General features: G+C 37.1%; 1 protein-coding gene across 4 annotated transcripts in view; it reads right to left on the reverse strand.

Moving 5' to 3' along the window:
• The window catches only part of abca2 (ATP-binding cassette, sub-family A (ABC1), member 2), a 136,917-nt gene that overhangs the window by 77,596 nt on the left and 33,570 nt on the right, over positions 1–25,751 (reverse strand). For 2 of the 4 annotated variants that reach the window (XR_005709489.1, XM_040154641.1), the window contains exons 2-6: positions 20,691–20,784; positions 20,032–20,034; positions 8,715–8,826; positions 4,414–4,577; positions 1,249–1,370 (exon numbers count right to left, since the gene is read on the reverse strand). Coding sequence is in view for 3 of the 4 variants with exons in the window: in XM_040154641.1 (XP_040010575.1) it covers positions 1,249–1,370; positions 4,414–4,577; positions 8,715–8,826; positions 20,032–20,034; positions 20,691–20,784 (495 nt within the window). In the remaining variant the exon portion in view is untranslated. The remainder of the gene's footprint in view (positions 1–1,248; positions 1,371–4,413; positions 4,578–8,714; positions 8,827–20,031; positions 20,035–20,690; positions 20,785–25,751) is intronic. The other 2 variants (XM_040154642.1, XM_040154643.1) reach the window with 2 other exon arrangements.

Consider the following 25,751-nt stretch of genomic DNA (forward strand, 5'->3'; position numbering starts at 1 on the left):
GTGTCAACAGTCCAGGCTGGTGGTGGTGGTGTGATGGTGTGGGGGATGTTTTCTTGGCACATTTTGGGCTCCTTAATACCAACCAATCATGGTTTGAAGGCCACAGCCTATCTGAATATTGTTGCTGATCCTGTGCATCTTCTGATGGCTACTTCCAGCATGATAATGCTCCATGTCACAAAGCAAAAGTTGTCTCAAACTGGTTTCATGAACACAACAATGAGTTCAGTGAATGTCAGTGGCCTCCCCAGTCACCAGATCTGAATCCAATAGAACAACTTTTGGAATTGCTAGTGTATATCAACGGCAAAAAAAGTTTTAAAATCAATTAGTGATCTAGCCTATTACAGAATTGAAAACACTCTTCTTTGCTATATAACATTTTTAACTCACTGTGCTCTCCCTCTCTTTCTGCTCCCTAACATGCACCACAGTTTAAAAGTTGTAACAACCAATTATGGAAAACTTTGCATTTTCAAAGCATTCAAAGACTTTTAAAATATCCCAATCCTGGTGTTCATTGTTTTTGACATAAAAATACAATAAAGATATGAGCTGAAATAAATATTTTGATTTCACTAATGAGAAAGTTGGTGATAATTACCTGTGGGTTAATGACTAGGAGCAACCCCTTTCACATACAAGAAGTGATATGACCCATTGCGTAGCTACTGTAACTTATCAAAGCAGTTACTGTGTAACCATTTTGAAAGGCTTGTAGTTTGCGGTGCTGTTGAACTGTATTGCATGATACAGATGTGTATTTGTTGTTTAGCGTACTCTCAATGATTTGAATGGAGTGGACAAATTAATAGAAACATCTGTCAACATAACACAGTGCAGTGCAAAAGCATCACAGACTACATCCTCCGAAATGACCATTCAGTTGAATCAACACCTCTTTTACACAGTTTCAACAAAAACTGAACACAAACGCACATGAATGTAGGATTTATTGCAGGACTGTTGTTTTTACCTGCATTAGTTTTAGCTAGGTGTACCTAATAAACCGACTGCTGAGTGTAAATACATCCTTGCCTGCTACTGGATTTTGTGGCCATACACATCTATGACAACAAATTGGGAACAAGTAGACAAACAAAAACAAGCAAAGAACATGCATCTGGTCAAATAATATCAAATATTGAGCAAACAATGCCCATTGGCCAGCACTGGACTGAGTTGAAGAACTGAGCAGAACAGACAGTAAAGTGATATCAGTGTGGTAGTAAAGAAACAGTGAATCACCTCTCTGACGCTGACTGGAATGTTGAGCAACAAGCTGGTTGTGGAGTTGGATAGGGAAAGGTTCTTGACCAGGAACTGATGGAAAGCGGACTGGCTCTTCAGCACACTGGCCAGTGTGAAGCCTGTTTCCAAACCAAAACAAACATGCAAAAGCACACGCACACACACAAACACCACAAACACATACAATGTTATTGTTATTAAATTCAGCTTTCTGTTAATGGAGGCATACTTTATTCACTGAAACGAGAGCTTCGATTGGCTTCTAAACAAAGTGAACAGTGGTCAGTCTATACATTCAAACATCCACTGACATCCACACAACAACTGACCTTGAGGAGTGGAGTTTTATGTTATGTTTTTATGGGCAGATTATAAATAGTTAACTGGTTAGTTCCAAGATTCGGTCTTTCTGGAGTAGTATTTGTGAGAGTGTATCAGATATTACAAAGGCTAATTTGGAATTACACTCTTTTAAATATCTTTGATACTGTAAAGATTCAAGGTTACTGTCTTATTTCTGCCAAAAAATGTTTGCTATGATTTTGAAGTAACATTAAAAAGGATAGGTTCACATTTTTTCAAGTGTATCTTAATATAATACTCATTCCTATATGTATATTGAAAGACCTCATTGTTCCTGTCCATACTGGCCATGAGGAGATCCCCTCCTAACGAGATTCCGATGTGAGAGGTGGGTCACAAATACAGTGCATTCTAAAGTTTAGCTGAAATGAATGTAAGGCCTTAGCAGTCTGACAAATTAAGTGAGTACTTTCAGTATGTTCCAATCTGTTTTTTACAAAATTATCTTTTGTATTTCCCTGGACAGTGTTTCCTTGCTTTGGCATAATTTAAGCATGTGTTTTTACAGAGAATGAGGACTGTGGATGTTGTTCCCCATCTCTTATACTGGAGTCACGTTAGAATATGGCAGCCATTGACTGAATATTTGGACAAACCTTTGAATAGATGTTTTTTTTTTCATGACAGTGTAGTATCATAGGCTGAGATGATCTCTGTTTTGCTTTAGGGTTAGGGTATGTCCTCAGGTGGAGGATTAGAGAGGGAGCATAGAGATTGATGTTTTCTTCCCATTTATTTCATCTTAATTTCACTCAATTCTGTTACTTAATTCATTATTTTTTGTGCATCCTTACATGATTATACCATATTATTTACCTACAGTATGTATTATTTGTGTTTGCCCTTTGCATGCACAACTTATTGTCACACTTTTGCAGTATAGACACAGCATAACACACTGCACTCTTTTTTTCTGCTTTTTCAAAATTCTGTTTAAAATCATTTCTGCTATGTCACTTTAAAAAAATTTTGAACCATTAAAAAAAAACAAAAAAACCCCTTTTCTTTACCATGTGAGAACTTCATCAAAAATTGTTTATAAAGAAAGAGGAGTACAAATAAAGCTACAAAGAAAAGATAGCACATGCTTACTTGTATTATAATCCACCTGTGCTCTGAATTTTTTTCTGCTATATTGTGATCCGATGTTGTGGTTTGTGCTGTGTGAGTTGCATAGAAACACACAGAAATGTGTTTTTGTGTAAGCTTCTGATGGAGACAATGCAGTCTGCATTGTCTACTTGGCACAAATAGAGGATGATTTTTGTTGCACTTTGAAACTATGGGTCTTTTCTGTGCAGAGACATTCTGTATCAGACATTCATGTACATCACCTATGACAATTGAATACAAAACTACAAAACATTGGGGCAGTTGATGTCTTTTCAATCCTCCTTACTCTGTTGCAACTAACATTTTCAGCGGCTATTGTAAATTCCCATTGAAATTTGAGTGCTTGACAAGCTCATAAATCTGGACAGAAAGACTAGCACTTACACATACTGTTGATAATCACACTAACACATTTTGTTGCCGTCCTAACATGTTCACTTCAGGATTACTCACCATTACCCAGCCAACCAGCCACCCAGCCACCCACCCACACACACACACGCACACGCACACGCACACGCACACGCACACGCACACACACACACACACACACACACACACACACACACACACACACATACACACACACACACACACACACAAAATGTAAGACAGCACAGAATTGAGACATGCTGTAAGAAATACAATACTGTTGATGAATAATTTTATACTGATGTTAGAATTTACATAAAAGAAGGTAAAGTGTGTAGGGCTGGGTGATATCATCTGAAATAAATGTCACAATTAATTGTCACATTTACCTTTGTAATGATTAATAAACATCATCTTATTAAATGCACCTGTGTGCAAGATTCTCTGTCCTTGCAGTGGAGCTCCTTTTTAGGAATAAACAGAAAATCAAAACAAACAATGAGGTATTTGTGTGCTATAACAACAAAATCTATGTAAAATATGCCCTGTTCACCGTCTCTAAACTATGATCATAACTTTTATTATCATTACATTTAAATAAGACTTTTTTGGCATCTGGCATTTAGTTACCACATTCGTGTCATCTCCTCTGACCTGCGATTACCCATAACACCCTTCTCTGCCTAGATTTGCAGAGATGTTTGCCAACTCTGCTTATAATATATTTTCAAGGGGGCAGGCAGCAGCCTGTATGAAGGAATTAATTTACTGAACATACCAATGCGATTGAAAACAGATCAGTCAGAAAATCATAATCTTGGTTTTGGTAAATTTTCGATTAATTGCCCAGCCCTACTGAAAAGTCACTAAAACTAATGTTCTGAGACCCAACTTGGGATATTGTAGGAATATGATACATGGCTTAAAACGATGAGGTAAGTGACCTAGTGCTTACTTTATCAAACTCTCGTCTGACTATCACACCAGTAGGAGGAAATATATAATTTAGACAAAAATAAAACAAAACAGAACAAAAACATTGCAAACCACTTCCCTTTTTTCACACTGAATGAAGCCCAGGACTGAGAACTGCTGGTTTAGATCAGTGATACCAAACTGTGTATCACAGAAGATTAAAGGTTTGCAGGTTTTTTTTATTTTTTGCCTAGCCAAACACTTCAGCAAGTGATCCCACTGATGTGTCTGGGAGTTCTCAAACTCTTATGCCCATGACTTCATCGTAGGGGTAACAGAAACCTGGAAGACAAAGTCATCACACCAATACATTTGATAAAGAATTGCTGTATGTTAGACCTTGGCTATGGTTGAAGTTGTAGTCTGGTGGTAAAGAGGTTGAGCTGAGACTCTCCAGGTGCTGCTGCAGGGTCTCCAGCTCTTGACCCAAACCGGGCCGGTCAGACGTGAAGAGTCGATTCTGTTCGACCACTTCACTGATCCGCTCCAGCAGCTGGGTCACACTAACAGAGGGAGATTTAGACATTTAAACATTTTTATGATTGCACAGAAAAAGACACAGTCTCATTATTATTCCTTTTCTTCAACAGACACTGTTCCATTTACAAATACCTTGACAAAAAGAAGCACACAAAGTATGAAGAAAGTGCTCTTTATAGTGTATGAATAATTTAGGTTCATATAATAAGAATACAGTGTAGGAGAGAAGGATAGAGCAATAAAAGGGGAAGAGGGAGAACAAAAAGAGTAAGGAACTGAGTAAATTGGTGGTTAAAGGGAAGAAGAGAAGATGGGCAGAGGGACGAAAAAGAAAGTGACAGGAGAAGAAGTCAGGACAGTATTTATCAAACATGTCAGAATTCCTCCGGATTTCTTCCACGCTGTAAGTCAAACTAGGACTAAAACCAGTCCTTAGCATAAAGACTGGAAATAGTGGGAAACAGCTAGCATTGCTCTGTGTAAAGGTAACAAAATCCACCTACAAGCACCTCCGTAGCTCACTAATGAACATATTATTTCTCATTTGTTTAATCTGTACAAAAGGGGTTAAAACAGCCCATTGTGGTGTTACAGTTTTTTACGTTCAGTTTCCCCTGTTTCCAGTCTTAGTGCTAACCTAACTGGTTGCTGACAGTTGCTTCATAGTTAGTGCACAGACATGCAAGTGGTATCAATCTTCTCATCTAACTCTTGGCAAAAAAGTGAACTAGCATATTTCCCAACATGTCAAATTCACCTCTGTAACACTTAATGAAACAGTATCTTATTAAATACACCTCACAGTGGAGCTCTTATTAAATATCTTTCCTTAAAAATCATGGACTATGAATAACATTTATTTTAAATACTCAGCAGTTGAGAACACTTTTATGTATTTGTTTGGTAAAACAGGAAAATCAAAGTACAATAGACTCTGTTTCACATCTCTTAACTTTAAAAATAAGCATTATCATTAAATTCGAATAACCATTTCACTGTATGGCTTCTGTTATCTCTTTCCATCTGTTGGATGTTTTATGGTATGAATGAACCTTATTTTAACACTACAGTGACAGTGACTTTGGCAAAAAAAAAAAAGCGTAATAAAAGTGTATTTCCAAAAATGTTAAACTAGTCTTTTCAAAAATAAACTTAATTTCAAAATAGTTGAAATTTCACTAAACTGTGTGAAATTACCCAGGTCTGTGCTCTCTAAAATCATATATATTTTGCTAAAAAAGGATTCCACTGGTTCAGCATTGCACTCCTGTAACATTGTTAGACTCATGATGGAGAGTTTTAAAAAAAGGTATGGAAACTGATGCTGCAGAATCAGAGATATGGTTGTCTTATTCCATTCTTCTCTTTTATCATGGTTCCTAAATTATCTGCAATGCAACTCAACCGCCGACAGTTTGGTTGGAGATTCGAGTATGTTATGTTAGTGAAAGCTAATGTAGCCACTAGCCTCAAGCAGAGATGAGGAAAGAGACTGCTGGGTCTAATTTATTTAACATTTATGAACATTTACTCAGAGTGGACTCCAAACTAACTGGCACCATTTCAAAGAAATCGTCAGTGTGGCTGCATTTTGTTAAAACTGACTACCAAAAAGTTGAGTTTAAACTTTGCAAACAGCAATTTGGCTGTTAGTTAGGCTAACAGGTCTGTGTTTTGATGCTCCATCAACTTTAGCGTTTAATGCTTAAGTTATAAGTTTAAATTCTTCAATAGTTCTTGTGCTGGGATCACCATTTGATAAATCTATTTCCGGAAATCGTATGAATATGGGCATGTGCTTACTGGTCAGGCTCTGAGTCTGTTGTTATCATTTCAGTATAAAAAATAATTAGGTTAAAATGATTTAATATGCTGCAAATATTTACTTAGGCTAATAAGGCTGCCAGGTAGAGTACTCTCAGTGCACTGTGGTCGACTTAGTTCATCTAGAGATAACCCGCGACCAATCGATTAGTTGATAAGTAGGTATGATTTCAATCGACCAAGATTTTCTTTGGTTGACTACAGCCCTAATTATTATGAATATTACATTATTGGAATATTATTATTATCATTGATTCATTAAAAACAAGTAGCGCTTTAATGCCCTAAAGTTTTAACAACTTTATATTGAGTCGGGCAACAGTGCATCATAATTTATAAGATACTATGTTTTGTATTGCTACTACTATTCCACTACATGTATGTGGCAGTTACATATAGTTACTATAATAACATAAAAAGGAAAAACTAAAGTAAAGTACCTCAAAATTGTACTTAGGTATAGGACTTGAGTAAATATAATTAGTTGGTTTTCATCACTGTTTATTAGTTCACCTGCAGGTTAGGACTCCTCTGGAGCTCTCCTAAATATCAGCACAGATAGGATTAATTTATATTTTGTGCTAAAATGCTTCCCTTCTTTGCCTAAAAGTAGGACCAAATTTGCACCACTGTGAGAATTTTTGGTCATTTAGAAAAGATATCCTTCTCTGATGAATATTGGGCAGGAGCACAAAGCCAAAGAGAGTGGTGAGAGATGATGATGATGGACTAAGATGAAAGAGAGAGAAGGAGTATGTTGATAAGGCTGCCAATCATAAAGGTAAGCAGAGAGATTAATTGCTCATCTGTATGCTATTGCTAATGACTGTCATTTTTGCTGATCTGACTTTATTACGTATTATGGAGTAGCACCATTTAATAGCAAACCACTAATGGCTCTGTGTCTTTTGTGTCTTTGTCTATACAGTTTCTGTATGTCTACACCAGTGTGTGCTCATCCTCCCAGAGTGCATTTCCACATGTTAAAGGCTAATGCTGATATTATTTTATCTCTTTATTAATACAGAGCTCAACACACTGAAAAATTGCAAAATACAAGTAAATGAAGAAAGGATTTTCACCCCTTTGACAACTCATACATTTTGCTTAGAAAAATAAAGATCAACAGGACAGAGATTACAGTCATGCTCAGAAATGAGGAGGTTGGCAATGAGGCAGGTATAATAACCATTTTAGTTTGGCATGTTAGCATGTTGGCCCATTAATGTCACACAAAGAGATGCAATCTAGCACTAATGATGCTTGGGGTCTACAGTAGCATGGGAATTTCACATCCTGTAACTTAATCTAAAGAGGTACCAAGTTCCGGGTACTGTTGGGGCAAGGAAATGCATGCATTTTATTATACTTACATTTTCTACATTTGTAATGTTTCCAGTAGCACAACAGCACAACCAGATACTATAATCACTACATTTTATTTTCTCTTAAGAAAAGATTTTCCTTAGTTACACATACGTCAATGAGTTCTGGTTCAGTTGACATTTCAGATGGCAAATTTAAAATCAGTACAACTCTGCGAAATCACCATAGCCTCACTGTGCATTTGAAATTATAAGTGATGATATGATAAGTGGTCTGACTGTGAGAGAAAATGCACGAGTGCAGGTCCGTACACTTAATTCTAATTCTGACATACGTCAACCCAGAGAAGCAGTAATTTTAATCACATTTGCTCCCCGGATCAACACAGCCCAGCAACCATAATAGACAGCTCCAACAACTCTGTTTTAATTCTACATGGTTTACGAGAAGTGCATTCCCTGAAACTATTTGGCTCTTGAATGCCATCAATCTTTTATATTTGTGGTATATTTCTTACTGATGGATTTAACTGATTTAACTTTGATGTTTTTTTATTGTCCTTGATGTTGTAGGTTGTGTTTCATCAGCCAATATGTTTCCATCCAGGTGTTTTTATGCTCGTTTTCAATATGCACAATAAAAAAAACTGATTTATTTGAAGTTTTGTTCCAATGATTGAAAGGTAAATAGTAGAAATGCATTCACGTGACTTTCACATTACAATGTAATCTACCAAATACATACACATACATGTATTTGATTGACCAAGGCAGCACCTTGCTAGATGATGTCACGTTGTGTTGCAGCAAAAGTTGAGTCTGGTTTAGCTTTTTTGCCAGACCACTGGACTGGCTCCATTAAATGAATGAGAGGGCTGCATTTTCTCACCTTAGTCTGATCTCAGTGTTCTCACAGAAGAAATGTAACAAAGATAAAAATTACTCAAGAGAAACACCTGCTCTAAAAAAAAAAACAAGTTATGAGACTGATAAGTGACTAAATCTACTCACGTGGAGTTCTTGTACTGCAGGAAACCAAATTCATCCCTCTGTCCATCTGGGCACAGTGACTGCATGATGGGAATGATGCCAGCCGAGGTGAGTGGGGCTGCACTGTAAAAGGCTGGACATGAGGGAGGAAAAACAGGGGTAGAAAGGACAAAAAGAGAAAACACAAAACCACAAGCAAAGGAAGAGAACGTGGCAATGGTAGGCAAAGGGGAGGCAAGGGAATACAGAGGATAAAAATGTAGAAAAAGAGTATGAGGATCAACAGGTAGGGGGTTTGTCGTGAAAAGAAAACCAGGGGACCAAACAGGACAATGAGAAATGAAAAAACAGTGGGAGAGATTCTCTGTTAAGAGTTGGAAAGGAGGAAAGATGTCAGACTAGCTACCTGAAAGGCAGCACAGCAGCTAATGGCCAGAGAGACTCCCACATGTCAGTGTTGACTAAACAGGCCTTTCATCATGTTGCCATACAGAAATGGCCCATGATATTTTTATTTGTTTGTCCATGAAAGCTTGCTGGACCCGGAAAATAAAGGAAATTCAGCTATTGCTTATAGCCCAATGTTTCCATGGTTACTGTGCTGCTGAGGCTGCTTGTCTGTGAGTGTGGGTCCTGTACATCCACCCACCAAAACACTTTATATTGTCCTCCAGCTCACTCTCTCTCTCATATTATCCATATTATCCACCTACCTTTTTCTGAGAAATAGAAGAAAAGAAAGGTTAGGAATCCTTTCTGGTGCACACACACATCTATTTCTGTAACAGGTGCTAATGAATGATTGACAATATTGTATAACACAGTTATAAAGTTACTATAGTATATACAGTTAGTGATATGAAGTCTGTCTTCACTTTTTATATGAATACAAAATATGAAGAGAAATTTAGTAGGTGGACCTTCAAAATCATTGCATATGTTTTCTGAGGAGGGAAGTGCATTCAACATGTTTGTTAGACCTCACACACAGTGTGTTTCGATGAGTAACACTGAACGTAAACAGTAACCTTTGTTTGGTTTCAAGAACACTCCACAAGTCGACGTCTTGTCATTCAACGCTTGTGCGTTGTTGGATACTATAACACAGCCAGTCAAAGTGTCTCGTAGTAGTCTATAGTTACATTCAAAGATGAAAATGATGAATCATGAAAGTAATTTATTAGTGGATTCACATGTGTATTCAAGCTGAGACGAGCATTCCTTGTACTCATGACAGTCATGAGTACAAAGCTTCAACTGAAAAATAAATTTTAAAATCAATTAGTGATGCAGCCTGTGAGAGAACTGAAACACCCCTTCCTCCCTGCTATTATAACATTTTTAACTCATTGCAATCACCCATGTCTGAATGACAAAGCAATGTTACTTACTTTAGTCTATATCTGAATATCTGAGGGCTTTAATGTTTGCCGTGCCTTCTGACTTTAAAATACTTCAGGCAGGCATTAATTTCAGGAGTTTTGACTGCTGCTGTTTTTATCAATTTTACATTATCCTGTTCTATGTGCTGCTGCCAGCACACTCCAGTTAAAAGAGATTTTTAATCTCAGTGAGGTTCTTTCCTGATTAAACAAAGTTATACATTCCTCATGGTAAGAGCAAGAACTATCTTCTGGTGCAACAGAGAACCCTGTTGTTAAAGGGGTGAGTACAATAGAACGTGAACACCTTCAACTTTAACAGTCTCCAAAACTTCTGCAGAACAGAGGGACTTAAGTTAAGGTAAAGCCAGTGTTTAGTTTATAAGAGCTTGATTAATTCTCAGTAGTTATTAAACACTCCCATCTGCATAATTCTAATTATGCAGTTTACAAAATCTTTTTTATGCCTTAACAGACTTTGCCAGTTTGTTGTTAAATGTGCACCACATATTTTTAGGACCCTTATTTACATCCTCTGTATATATGTCAACATATTAAAGTTCTAAAAGTTCAGCAATTGAGTAAAGTAAAAGAATAGCTCATGAATTTTATCTCAGAATAGAAACCAAAGCTGGATTGCCAGGGCTTACACTCCTGTTTTTTAACCCTAGGAGGACTGAAGAGACCATTGAAGTTAGAGACCCCACTGCCTTTTGTCAAATCCAAATCAAGATTCCCTTTACCGGAGTTTTGGACTTATACCCATCACCTCGAATATTGCTTTTACTGCTTTATGGACAATAAAAGTGTCTAGCAATCAATTATCAAGTGATAATTCAATGGTATACAATGTCATACTGCATCTGAATAATGGGAGTGGGTCTGTGAGGTATTGGAAAGACATGTATAGACATGAAGTAGGTCAATTAATTCAGTTCACTGACATCTGTCCTCTCTGACCAAAAAGCTGAGAATAAAGTCAAGGTGTTAAACACAGGTCAGAATCCATCATTAAGTTAAACATGAATTGTAGAGAAACATCTTCAAGTACAAAACCTGCTGTATGGAACAAGAATTATATGGGATGAACAGCCAGTCATTAAATTAAGCCAGGTGTTTTCACAGACCCAGTCAAATACACAAAGTGTCCAACTGATTCTGTGCCTATGAATCATCCAAACACACGAAAACCACACAGGAAGACACACAGGTAAGGACTGCACTCAAAGTCATAAAATCCATAGAAATTTCTTGTATAAGTCATCCTATTTTAGGACACTGCAGATAAACAGAATTCAGTGAGGGCCTGTTAGAATCTTTTGTAAACTGCTAAAAGAAATAATGCAACTAAAAGCAAGACAATATTCAGCAACATAATAACATAATGATTTGATTGCTGTACTGTGCAGTCAGTGTGAATGTGTGTAAAGATGAGATCATTTGACGTGCAGTATGTATTCACATAGGAATTGTGTTCCTCTCTGTCCTGCAGCCAGTGTTTTCTGATAGCAGTGCTAATATGGACAGAACAAAACTCTTTAGCACAAGTGTGAGAAATTGGGTGGTTGTCTATGGTGATGATAGAGCTCAGACACTGGCTGAGTCCACACACAGAAAACATTAATACATCAACACTAGATATGTCAGGACTCGGAGGAACGCACTCACAGGGGGAGGTAAATAAATATTAAGTTTCACCCATGTACACACAGATACAGCTGAAACCCAGACACTTCAGTCATTCCGTGGCTCATAAAATTTGAAGAATGCTGAAAATGTGAACACGCTGGATGGCTGGGGTAAAAAAATCTCCTTTGCAACTTACAAGTTGGAAAAAATGAAATCAGGCATGTGCAAAGTTAAAAACACAAAACAAAACATCAATTGGTCTGACCGAGGACTCTTCCTGGAGACACATAATAGTTCCTCTGCTGTAGCAGGAACTACCACATAAGTGGTTTTGAGTACTTCGGCAGGTCTATATATGTCTGTCTGTCTATGGACAGATTTTGTCACCACGATAGTGGCACAACTGTGCAAGATAGAGTCAGGAAACTTTACAGGTGTGTAGTTGAAATCAAAATGAAGCTGGAAGATGGGTGTGGTCCAACCCATGAGTTCTGAGTACTCATGTAATAACGTAGAAATGACTACCGAATACTCACTTAATAATGTAGTAATGACTACTGAGTGCACATGTAATAATGTGGTAATAACTACTAATTACTCATGTGATAATGTAGTAATGATTACTGAGAACTCTTGTAATAATGAAGTAATGACTACTGAGTAATCATAGGTCGCAACATCAACATGTTGATGAGCGTCGTGGCTGTTGTGATCCCATTGCAAGACGATCTCTAGTATTTAGTTGTATTATTGTAAATGACAACTGAATGCACTGATGCTTAACTGCATTCCAGTAGGGGTAAAGAATACATCCTGCGCTGTCTCTGATTTTGAGGCTGTCCTCCTAAGAAGAAAGTTTGGTGCCCAGTGCAGAAATTTTAAATGATCTGTATGGACTTTAAGCAAGTCCCCAGGAACAGTGCTTGGGTATGAGGCAATTTTGGTTTATTGGCCACACGTAATATTGCAGTATAATGTGGCCCAAGAATAAATTTTCCCATACACAATTGTTACAGCAACTTTACGACAATGAATCCATTTTTCTGAGCGTCACAAACAACATGAAATAGAGGAAGATAGAGGAAGTCTCTAATGCATATGCTCTATGGGTCCAAAAATGTGGAAACTCAAGGACGAACCCTTAAAAACCTTTTCAGTGTCTAGAGACAGTGAGCATCTTTCATTGTAATGAAGGGGGAACTATCTTTTCCCATTTCTCAATATGTGTACTGAAATGCAGGGGCGACATACTCCAAAAGATGTACTAAAAGGTTAGCGTGCAATGATAATAATAATAATAATAATAATAATAATAATAATAATAATAATAATAATAATAATAATAATAATTAGGAAAAAAAAGGGTCACGTTCCTTAAATGAGAGCAACAATGTTCCAGAGTCCTAACCCCTGATGTGACATGTAATATGTTAATAGCCTTTTAGCAGAAATTTTTAATTTTTTGCCTTGGTAAAATCTCCAGCCAAGACGAGGTCAGCATCTGAGTACCAGAAAAAAAACATCATGAAGCTCCAGAAATTGGCGTCGGTATCTGCCTACAGTTGTATGCACACAGTTGAAATGATGACCAAATTGCACTCCCAGGGAAGGCAGAATGGATGGAACAAGATTAACACACAAAAAGCTGGAAATTTTGTGAGTTGAGTCAAATCCTTGGTTCAGACATTTGCTGCATACACATGTAAGTCTATCCACCAATTATTTTGGCAAAAGAACAAAAACATAAAAACAGTCCTTGGATATGGATATGGACACAGCTGCGCCATCTTTTTTTTTTTGGTCTTAATATATTATACATGGTATTTAATACATCCATGAGTTAAAGGGAACAGATCTTTCTTATTCAGAGTCATTTGTGGTTTTTGTTAATTTACACATGTCTGACACAGTTTCTTTATCGCTTAATAAGTTGCTAAGACGATTTTCTATCACACAATGGTATTGTGTTTTCAACAACCCCCCCCACCCCAAAAAAAAAAAATGTAATGAGCTGCTGAGTGACTGAAATGTGCAGGTTCTCTGAGATAGTCTTCCATGGAACTTAGTAGGGATCAGGGTGAGGCAAACATATAGTATATACACACAACCCCAAAACAGAATTAACACATTCTGGTTAAGTTAATCAGGAGATCAAAACGTTTTCATTAATGAATCATGTCAGCCAGGATCAGGTGCCAGGATAAAATTACGTGATGATGAAACTTACACACTGGTCCATCCAACATGTTGAAGCATGCATCATGCACAGGAAAGAAAGAAACACAGCCGGAAAGAAAGAAACGAAGAAAGAACAGCAGAAACAAGACAGAGGTGAAGTAAAAGAACAAAGACAAAAAACATCAAAATTCATTGGGTGCTACAGTGTTTACAGGCAACAGTAAGTGCACAGAGAACAAACTAAAACGTGGAAAAAAATCAACTAAGGACAGCGAAACACAATACTAAAAGGTGAATTAAGGACACAAATAAATTCACACCACATAGTGGGAGGCATATTTGTAACAGAAACATATTAGCAAAAATTCATTTTTCTATTTAAAATGCATGACGATCCTGCACAGACCTACAGTATGTAATATCTTTGTAACTGCAGAGAGATCGAGGCAAAACTGAGTCAGCAGTGTTCACTGTCTATTTAAAATAACAAATAATATAATTTAGGATGGAAGGAAGGACAGAAGGCATCATTCTAACACCAGTATACCAGTGCAGTCTTCCACCATCCATCCCCTCAAACCACCCTTTCCTCACTCCCTCAGTGATTTCCAAGCAGCTGTACTTATGCAACATGGATTTACTCTTTTCCTCTTAACTTACTTGTAGCCATCACTGCTGGAGATGCCGTGAGGATATTGGTACTAATCGTTTCCTATGGCATCGCAAACAGTTAGTAAGTTCTGACACTTTGGTATTTTTCTGACCTTGAATTCTGCTTTGCCTGTTTGTGTAGTATAGTGGTGCCCAGTGCATAATGCATAGTGCACAAGTGGGAAGAGAGGAACAAATGAGGCAACACAAAATGAGAAATTGGTATTTTTGTGGAAAACGTGTCTTAAACTTTGCTCTGAGAATAGATGTCTCAGAACCACGTCTGTTTCTGGCACAGGAAACAAAATACTTTCAACAATGCAGCAATAATGGAATAATGTTTAAAATGTAAATAAATTATTTTAATTAAACATTTTCCAAACCACATATGCTTTTAAATCAGCATTGAAGATGATGCTTAATGTGATTAAAGCAGGAGCATCACTGAATATATCTATAAATGAATGAGAGTATCTCTTATTGTATCTGTTGTCCACAGCTATTTTATATTGTATGAAAAGCTTTTCCTTAACTTAAGTAAACCTCTGCAGTCATCTGAAAGCAGCAAAGCACATACAGTTGTATGCAAAGTTCCCAGGCACCCCTGGGAAAATCCCATATTTCGCTGATGTTTGATGTGAATAGAAGTAAATAACACCCCTGCAGCAAACAGATATTAAAAATTAGCCTTTTTTCAAATGCCAGTGCTAGGTTACTTTGTATTTCATGAAATAAAAAAAAATTAAACAGTAATGGTGGTATGTGCAAAATACTATTTTCAAAACACTCAGAACTTGTAAGTCACGTCAAGAATTGTCATTAGCAGTTGTCAGTTGATGACAGTTCCAGAGTCTGATAAATTTTCTTCACTTCAAACTCTGTGGTAAAATTCAACAACCAAGCAACTGACTGAGGATCTGAAATTGTAACTAACTGATACCTACAAAGCAGGGGGGGCTATAAAAAGATATCAAAATGCTTCCAGCTTGAAATTTTCACTGTCCAAAATGTCATTAAGAAACCACAGTGAACGGGAACTGTGGAAGTCAAGACAAGATCTGGAAGACCTTGAAAACTTTCAGATAAAACTGCACATTTGTTGGACGGAAAGGCAAAGCAAAACTCCCATATGACTGCAAATAATCTGGCTCTAACCTAGCTCCGGACTTCATATTCTAAACAGAAACAATCTCATCACAGTTAAAGGTCCCGAAAGTGAGATTTCCATGTCTTTTTTGATTATAAAGCAGGTCTAGATGCTATATAAATATTATGAAAGTATCAAAGCCCGAAATCCATGGAGAAATGCACACAGCCCATATTCAGAAACAAGCCATCAGGCCTTCCGTAACTTTGTGATGTCACAACGAAACAGTCACTGTCCTCAGCCAAGCTCCCAGTAAGGCCCACCCAGATCCACTGTCCAACCTTGCAGGATTTGGTTTCTCCAAGTGTTTAGCTGAAATCTGCTATATTTTTATTTGATATTTTTCTTTTTGATCAGTCTCTATTAAGAACTGTTAGTGTTTTGTTCAGCCTCTGTAACGATCTTTTCAGCTTTCAATATTTTTAATTTTATTCTTCTACCAATCGTTGAATTACTTTTGTCTTGCTGTTAAGTTTCCCATTTTATCACTCGTGTCTTTTTATGAGATACATTTGGACTGAAATACAGCTATTATTATGGCTCTGTGAGTGGACTGCAAACTTGCTTAATCACAGTTAAGGGATGATATCCACTGTCTGGAGTCAGAGCTCCAAAAAAGGGATAAGCTGCTTGATGGCCTTGTCTCTGTAGCTGCTTCACAGGCAAAGTATATTTCGTATATACAGTCTTCCACTCTTGCTGTCCCAGCTGCTCGATCCTTCTCGGATTCTGTGGCCATGCACGCTCCCCTGACTGGCCTTGTCACACACTGCACTGCACCGGTTCGCTTGGAGGGTCTAGCAGCCGAGGATAGTGAGCTGGAGGCACAGGCAGCAGGCTCCACCGCTCCCGCATTGGACCTGGATGCTGCAACACCACGGCTAGTCACCCTGATGCCACCAGATGATCCAGGGGTTTCCACCGGAATCCGGCCCTGGGCTCCACTGTATAGCTCCACACCAAATCCAGATGGAGTTCTTATTTTTTTTGTGTTGTTCTCCGGTTTCACTCAGTTGTTTTTCCACATTTGAGAGTCTTAGATTTATTTACAAAATACATTCTCCATTGTATGTGTTATAATCTAGAGACCTCCTAAATTTAGCTCTGATTTTCAGAACATCATCATGTTCCAACATGGCTGAGTTCTTATTAATTATTAGTGATTTTAATATCATATTTTTTTCCCCTCGTCCTGCTCTTTTACTTCTGATTTTATAAAATTTTTAGACTCTTTTAAGGTAACTCAGTATGTCAAGCATGCCAGCCATCACAAAGGGCATACACTAGACTTTATGCTTTTAGACCCATCTGTGAACTGCTATTTTTATCCGATATTATTGCAAAAATTGTCTCCACACAACTCTTTTCTTTTAAGAACAATCATCAAATTAAAAAAAAATCTGATTTATTTTTCACTCTCTGCATGCACTAAGACTGCTGTAGTCATGGTCACCAAAGACTTATTGCTTGCCTGTACTCCATTTTAGTTCTCCTTGACAGTGGACCACAATGTCTTACGTAACGGTCTGAAAAACTATGTTGGCATCAGTGATGTGGCTCTGGATCGGTTCATCTCATATCTGCCTAACAGGTCACTCTCTGGTGTGCTGGGAGGTTCCTCCTCTTCTCCTGCTCCTCTATTTTTTGGTGCGGCACAAGGATCTATTCTCAGTCCCCTTTATTCACTATATACATTCTACCTGCTATGCGCAACTGATACGCAACTGGATATTCTGTCAAAGCCTGGTACCACTAATGTGACATATATTATGTCCTGCCTTAAGGAAATTAAGTACTGGATGTCCAATAATTTCCTGCTGTTGAATGACTACAAATCAGAAATAACATTAATTACACCTACTGTCCCAAGCACTAGCAGCATTAACAATCTCTTGTCTAGTGTAGGTGTCTTAACTAATAATATGAAAAAAGGAGCTCCGTATCCTAGGTGTTATTTTTGACTGAGATGTCCTTTGACAGTCGGGTGACTAAAGTTCTTCTTTGTCCAGGTGAGATATTTAACCAAGATCAGGTCCTTTCCTTTCACCTGCAGACCTAGAAAAGGTCATACATGCTTTTATCTCCTCCAGACTTTACTATTGCCATGCCTGTCCTGGCCCCTCAGCTGTGGAACTCATTTCCTAGAGATCTAAGACAGGCAAACTCAGTATCCTCTTTTAAATCTCTTCTGAAAACTCACTATTATCATATGATATTTGTTGTAACAGTTTTAATTGTTTATCTTGTTTTAGATTCATGTTTTGGATTTACTACTTTTATTCCTTGCTTTTACTATAAAGCACTTTGTAACTATGTTTGGAAAGTTGCTGTTTAAAGACCTATTAAAAATTAAATCACATGAAAATTGCACCACGCTGTTACAGAATCATCACATACATCTCTACACACATCAGACAGGTCTGTTATAACTCTATCTCCTGTTTGCCTGCTTCTACTTTTTTTTGTTGTTTTTTTTTTTGTTTTAGCTTTTAGCAAAAATGGCATTATGTGTTTGTTTTATCCTTGAAGTGCAAATGCTGCTGACAAAATTGTGATATAATATGAACATTTATGACATGTTATACAGTACAAATACAACTGAAATAGCTTCAGATTTAATGTAGTCACATAAACAGCTTCACTAACATTTTTATTATTTATTTCTATCATCACCGTACTAATAAACTGTAAAATGTGATGTGACTGGCTCAGATCATATCTTAATCCCCCACATCCTCAGATTTTTATCTTTCTTATTCCACTTCACCCAGGCCTTTTGCACTTTGTGCTGCTGCACATATATGAACCTGAATAGCAGATAAGCTTGGACATGCTCACACTGTCCGCGCACCAAAGACTTTTGCTTGTCAATGCACTTGCACGATTAAAATAGGGCCCATCCTTCTTTTTACAGGATAATCCTGTTTTTTTCAACCTGTGCTTTATTTTCCAAGCTTTTGCCATCATTATTAACAATCCTGAACAAAATGTCATCATCTTCTCTAGTGTATAAACCAGATACACACTTAAGGACCAAAGGAAGTTTGATAAATCCAAAAAAGATTAAACATGTTTATTCTATATTTTTCTTAAAGTCAACAACTTCCCATGAAAACACCAAAACCAACCAAATTTGTCTATCCACACTGTCTGACTTCCCTACCATGTCCGTGGGAAATATTTACTAAGCCTGTCACAAATTACCATCAGTCACACATTTTGCATCATTGCAATTTTTTTAACTTAGCAGGGTATTCGCTAAGACGGTAGATGTAAATGAGCCCAGATCATTCATCTGATTTCCATAAAGTGCTGCTAAATAAGATGTTTGTTTTCATGCATGTTGCGCATATCTGGAAAATTAATGGAGCACAAAAGAAAGCATTTTCTGCTGTTGAACTCGGAATATTAGTTGAAGGGAGGACATTTTTGGAACTGCTATAATGCATTTATCCCACAAGAAGAAGGCTTTATGTGGGAAAATATCAGTTAATATCAGTATAAATATCCGTGAAATAGCTTGACAAAAGCTCTAGCTCAACAAAAGGATCAGAAGTTGAATGAGTTATGAAAAATCCATGTATGATTTTTGAAAGTCCTTTGACTGGTTTATTTCAGTAAACAGAAAATATCACGACCTAATTAATAACACTTAACCACCACTAAATGTCATTAAAAATGGGAGACTCCTGCATTGCTAATTTTTGTCTTGTGTTGTGGTACTGAACTGAGTGTACCAGTGTTTGTAATGTGTCTTTAGTTAGTCTTTTCAGTAGTGCCACTTTTCTTCCATTTTACCAAAACCTAGGTGTGATCCTTTAGTAACTGAGGACAAACAATTTGGCTGTATAGCACTTAAAAAGGGACACAAATCCTGACTACACATTCCCCTGTGTCTCTCAGTCCTAAACCCACTGGTTCGTCCTGAAGAAGTTAATGTGTAAAAATGCATCATAAATATTGTTTATAAGATTCAACTATTTCTTACTGCTGGTCACTGTAGTTTTTGTTGTAATTGGGGATAATTTGCAGCAGCAATAGCAGGAGAGTGTACGTGAAAATAAGTCAAAATTAACAATATGTGTCCGGAACACGTGCACACTGCAACAGTGTGGCTCACTGATGTGTTTTTAATAGTTTCTGGACAACAATGGAGCTCTACGGCACAGAGGAATAAGATATATCAGGCTCTTTCTTTCTTTCTTTCTTTCTTTCTCTCTTTCTCTCTCTCTCTCTCTCTCTCTCACTCACTCACTCACTCTCACTCACTCACTCTCACTCTCACTCTCACTCTCACTCTCACTCTCACTCTCACTCTCACTCTCTCTCACTCTCACTCACTCTCACACACACACTACTTGGTAGTAGGATAATTCATTGTTGGTTTGGGTCTTCACATTTGTTGTCAAGGAGAAAATATAGAATAACATCCGGCTTAAACTTCAATTTCAATCACACTCACATGGCAATTGTTGAATGTGACTGTTATTTAAAGTCATGTAATAAACATGTGAAATTAAAATTTGAACTTAATAAGTATTCATGACATTAATCATAAATTATCAGAAGGGGATATTTCTTATATTCATAGGTTTGTAACTGAATTGTTTGACTATAACTGGACATTTTTAATTTAAATACCTTGACCCACTGACTGGTGGATGAACAGCTTTATTAACGAGTTGTGTTTTCAGTGTTTGTGTTGCAAAACTGTATCAAAGCGAAATTACAAAAATGTAATAAAGAAAAAGAAGGGAAAAAAAGTAATAATGTCAAATTTGCCACCGTTATCAGTATATGTGCGACATGAGAAAAGAAAACTTTACAGGCATAGCAACAGGTCAATTTTCAATTAAGTAAAATTCTATTAATGGATAGAATAGGAATGAGGATCACAACAATGTACATAAGATGTAATAAACCAGAATTATGATTAAAGACTACAGTAGAATTTATCAATAGGACCCATCCCACTGCTGTCTCCATCCACGTTCTACTATGTCTGCCTACCTTCCTTGACAGGAATCGCTGGCTTCTTCTGCCTCAGACCCAGGAGGATGAAAAAGAGGACCAGTGGGATGAAGATCTCAAAGGCCAGCACCCACTGGATGGGAAGAAGACGGAAAACTGTCAACATTAATTGTGCTGCATTTGCAATGAAACCTTGCCAAAATCAAGTCCAGTTTCAGCTCAATGATCCTGCTCCAAGGTTATTTTAATTATGGTTCTCTACCATAAACTCTCCTTGTCAGTACCTATCTCCCCTCTAATGGATCACACTGTGGAATAGACTGAGTTTGCGTACTGTGACATAGTGATCCTCTACATCAGAGAGGATGTATGAAGGATGTACAGTCTGCTAAACATGCAGTATCTGCTCATGGCTGCCACTGCCAAAAGCTTTCCATAGTGGCAGTAATTTTAAAACAGGATGTGGAGTGTATCTTGCATTTGCAAATATGTGTCGATGCTTATTCTTTGTGCACAGTGGTCATATAAAGTAAAGAAGCTCACATAAACTCACACTGATTTGAGCATGTTTACCTACACCGTCTGTCCTAATACACACACCTCTTCACCAGGCCATGATGAGCTAAAATTTCACATCTGATCAATACCACCAAGTAGCAAGTTAATTAAACCACCTAAACAGTGTTCCTCTTCTGTCCTCAGCGTGTATCCTTTTCTTGCTTTCTGTCTTTCATTATTCCCAGTGTTGGAAAAATTCAGTCAGTAGCTAAGAATTGAATTAGCTAGCCTCTCAACTGGACACATGCAAGGAGACTGTCAAAACTGGTAATTCATAAATCACATTTAGGCTGCTGGAGAGGAGAGGAGAGGAAACATTATTTTCATACCTAAAGATAACGAGTGTGAAAGTATTTTTTGTGGTTAAAAAAAACCAACAGGGTGGTTAAATCTGTCTGTACATAAATTATTTACCATTAGCTGCACACATTTGCATACTCTTGTTGGACGACTCTGTGGTAAACAGTTTACATCCAGTGCTGACATTCATGCTGAATGGTTGAATGTAATAATTATTTTTGAGAATAATTATAAGGCAATTTTAGGTATCAAACATATATATATATATATATATATATATATATATAGGTTTTATCATTAAGTACAAGGTTCTTATATGATCTTATATGATGACTTATATGATTTATATTTTCCTCATTCTTTTTAAATGTCACCCAGTGTTTAATGTCAGGAACGTTATTTATTTTATTTTGATTTTATATTTATTGCCAGGGAGATGTTACTGAGTTTATATAGCAACTTTGCTGCTGTAGATATTGCTGTTGTAGCTTTAGAAATAACATTTTATTATATTCAAAATATAAATAAATTTTAATCCTCTCCTGAATTTATTCTTTTTTTAAAATAATAATTAAAAAAGAAGAATTTAGTAATAAAAATGAACCGATAAGAGTATCAATAAAGTAACAGACAGATAAAAAGTTTTGACAAGATTGGTAGAATTCATAAAATCCTAATCACAGCCATTCCTACTTCGGACACTCTTACTAGCAAGGCTCAATGTAAACAACATTCTGGCAGCTTTTCATTTTTGTCACTTTCAATGGATAAAATGAAAATGGCAGGTCATATTAGTTGTTGCTAACTAATGTTAATTGCATGACTAATTTGATACTGGATTCAGATGGGATAAAATTTTATAAAAACCAACCCTATTTACAGATACCTTAATTGAATTAATACACTCTATGCTGTTTGAAATGGGATGCATTCATTAACCACAATGCATCCCAGTCTTTTGTTAGGACCCAAGTACATATTATGTTTCAAAATTCTTCAGTATTTTCCTAGTTAAGTCAGTTTGCCCCGATGCATTCTATATGCTTAATGTTAAATATTTAAATATTAAATAAATATTTAAAAAAAGAGATGCATTGATGTTATAACCGTGCCTTTTTAATGTAGCATAGAGCTCTGTCTTGTATCACTTTAATATGACTTTGTGGCACTTGGTCTAAATTTTTTACAGTATTGTTTCCATCCTCTAGGAGTGACCTCCTTCAAGTGACCCCGTAGAAAAGTAATGACTGGCCCATCTGACCCCATTCCGGACAACCCTGACACTGAGAAATGTGTATGCCACATTTTGGCATACACAGTTGGATACTTCATTCTGATCATCATGCAGTTCTGTAGAAATGAAAACTGCAGCTCAAGTGATAGTGTACTCCCTTGTGGAGTGTTAAAGCACGTTCAAAAAAACAAAACAACCCTTTGGCCTTAGGTCAACTTCCTGCGTTTCTTCTCCTCTGTTAAGTCTCAAAATCTTGCAGTTCTCTGTCAGCGACAACCGTCATGTGTGTGTGGACATCCAAGGCAGACACAAAAAGACATCATGGTTCGCATGGTTCTGTGTTATAAATTTAAGATAGCTATGTTGTCATATGGGACCCATACACACACACACACACACACACACACACACACACACACACACACACACACACACACACACACACACACACACACACACACACACACACACACACACACACACACACACACACACACACACACGTGCAATAACATGTGTGCAATAACAACTTCATGACGTGATCATATGGAAATATTGTGTTTAGAGCTTGATCTGCTGCCCCCAAGTGACCAAAAAAAATCAAAAAGATGACTTAGTCCTTGAGATGTACTTTACAACCAAATATTACATGTTGCATTATTTTTGTAGTTCTAGCCCTCATTTCAGCAATAATTTAATTATACTGATTGTACTCTAAAAAGCAGTCGAAAGGGGCAAAACATGAGCCGTAAGATGATCAGACAGGATGTAAACAAACCACTAGTTTAGTCAAACTTATTTAGATGAGGACATGAAAGCAAACAGTAAAATTATTACCCTAACTGTCCGTTGTAAACTTACATCACAGTTTAAAGACCAACTTCCTGCTTCAACTTTGATCTACCGCACTTAGAGATAGATAGATTCTGCACAGTTTTCCTTTGCAGTGGTCTCATATGCACTCACTGCCACTTTGACCTGCGCATAAGATAATCTGGATAAACAGTTGGTTTGATTATAGTCTACTTTCGTTTCTTTACCTGTCAGACTTATTTTTAGCGATGTGACAGAGTTCACAAACAACAGAACATTGGATTTTAATACAGGAGACCACTGCTATCTTCCTGTTGCCTATCGACAGTCAGTGCTGCTGACTGTGTATGAATGTATTTTACTGTTTACATCTTAAAACTGATTAATTTTCCAACAGTAATGTGTTACTTATAACTGTTGTTCTAGAGGTCATGGACAAACCACATATTGTGTGATTCGATTTTGAGCCTCACTTCCTCCCATATAATTGTAACCACACAGGATATTCTACCCTCATCCTTGTTCAGCCCACACGAATACAGCATCTTTTGTCACTCCAGCTTTAACCTATACAATACTTAGGTCTAATGTTGTTTGCTGCAGTCTCTGTATGGACATTCTATCAACCTCACCTTATGTTCTGTTTTGTTCACTTATGTTATTATGCTGTGTTGCAATAAAAAGAAGCAGAAGAAGAAAATTCCCTGATAAACCTACTGTCCACTACCTGCCCAGCACCTAACAGCAGACACAATTAGAGACTAGCTGGTGAACATAGTGGAGCATTTAGCAGCTAAAGAGCGAGATACTGTCTCAGCAGTTGGTGGAGACTAAACAGAGCTAAAAGGAGAAGGAATATTGGACACATTCATCAGGTGAACACAAACACAACTCTAAATGAAAGCTAATGTTTCTCTGTGTCTGCTGGATGTGTACAACTTTTTGCTAACGTGTTCACTTAAACAACTAATATGTCAGATGTATTGTTTTCAGCTTGTTCAGCTGCAAGCCAAAATCACTTAATTCAGTTTTAACATCAAAACAATGAGTGTCAAGAAATATGAGCAGTCCAATGATCAGACGGGTTGAACCACAAACTACTCGGTTAGTAATTTTCTTATTTGGAGAAAAAAAATGAAGTTCAACAATAGAATTATTTTCTGTTGTAAACATCCAAAACAGTTTACTGACCCACTTCCTACTTCATCTATGACATGCTGATGTTACTCTTGTTGTGTGCACACAGTGTTCCTGTGAATGAGGATTATTAGTGAGATTTTGGGCAGACACTTACCCTTTTATGTCCAATAAAGTGGTGTAGATAAACTGTTGGCTTGTTGCAGAGTCTTATGCTCCACTTAAAATTTAGCAAAAATGTCAATTGGGCATTTGTGAACAATAACACTGACCACTGACATCTTAACAAAAGACTATACAGCTCTGTACAGCTACTGCACATTATCCACACTGTAGTGATACATGCCTAGAGTTGAGGTTCAAAAGCATTTCACTGTATCCCTCATTGAATCTAATCGGTTTCAGCTTTTAACATTTCAACTAAAGCTCTAAATAACTAAAGCCATAACTAAGATTCAATTGAGTTCTGTGATCGCCTTTTATCAGCTGTGAAGGTAGAAACACTATAGTTTTTAGTTGTACTGTAGCCTACGGTGGCCAGAAAGCTCAACGCAATGCAACTTAAGAAAACCCATGAAAATAGTCACAAGCATCTCCATCACTCTGACAACCCATGCACTGCAAATACACACAACACAACCAAATAGACAAACATGCTGCAAGTAGCAGAGACAACAATGGAAGTGGTTCCAACAGACACAAAAAAGTCATGATCCTGGCTGGGACACAATAGTTGCTCAATCCTTTTTGACTTTTGAAGTTATTTAAGTCATAGGCTAAGGCTAAGGCTAGGTTAACAGTGGATATCTGCAATAATATCCGAATCATCTCTGACGAAATTGTTTGTTTACAGTTCTAAATTCATGTATCAGTATTACACTTCATATAAAGACAGTGGGTGATGCTTAGCTAAAGAGCTTGAACTACGGTTGTTGTATAATCAATAAAATAAGATTACTGTCACACAATTAAATTTCATTGAGCAAACAGCCTTCCACTTCACATTGGGCAGTTCTTAGCCTCTGCATCATACTTGCTTATTGCATTATTTGGTACAA

The sequence above is a fragment of the Xiphias gladius genome, chromosome 19, assembly GCF_016859285.1.
Source record: "Xiphias gladius isolate SHS-SW01 ecotype Sanya breed wild chromosome 19, ASM1685928v1, whole genome shotgun sequence".
Lineage (NCBI taxonomy): Eukaryota > Metazoa > Chordata > Actinopteri > Istiophoriformes > Xiphiidae > Xiphias > Xiphias gladius.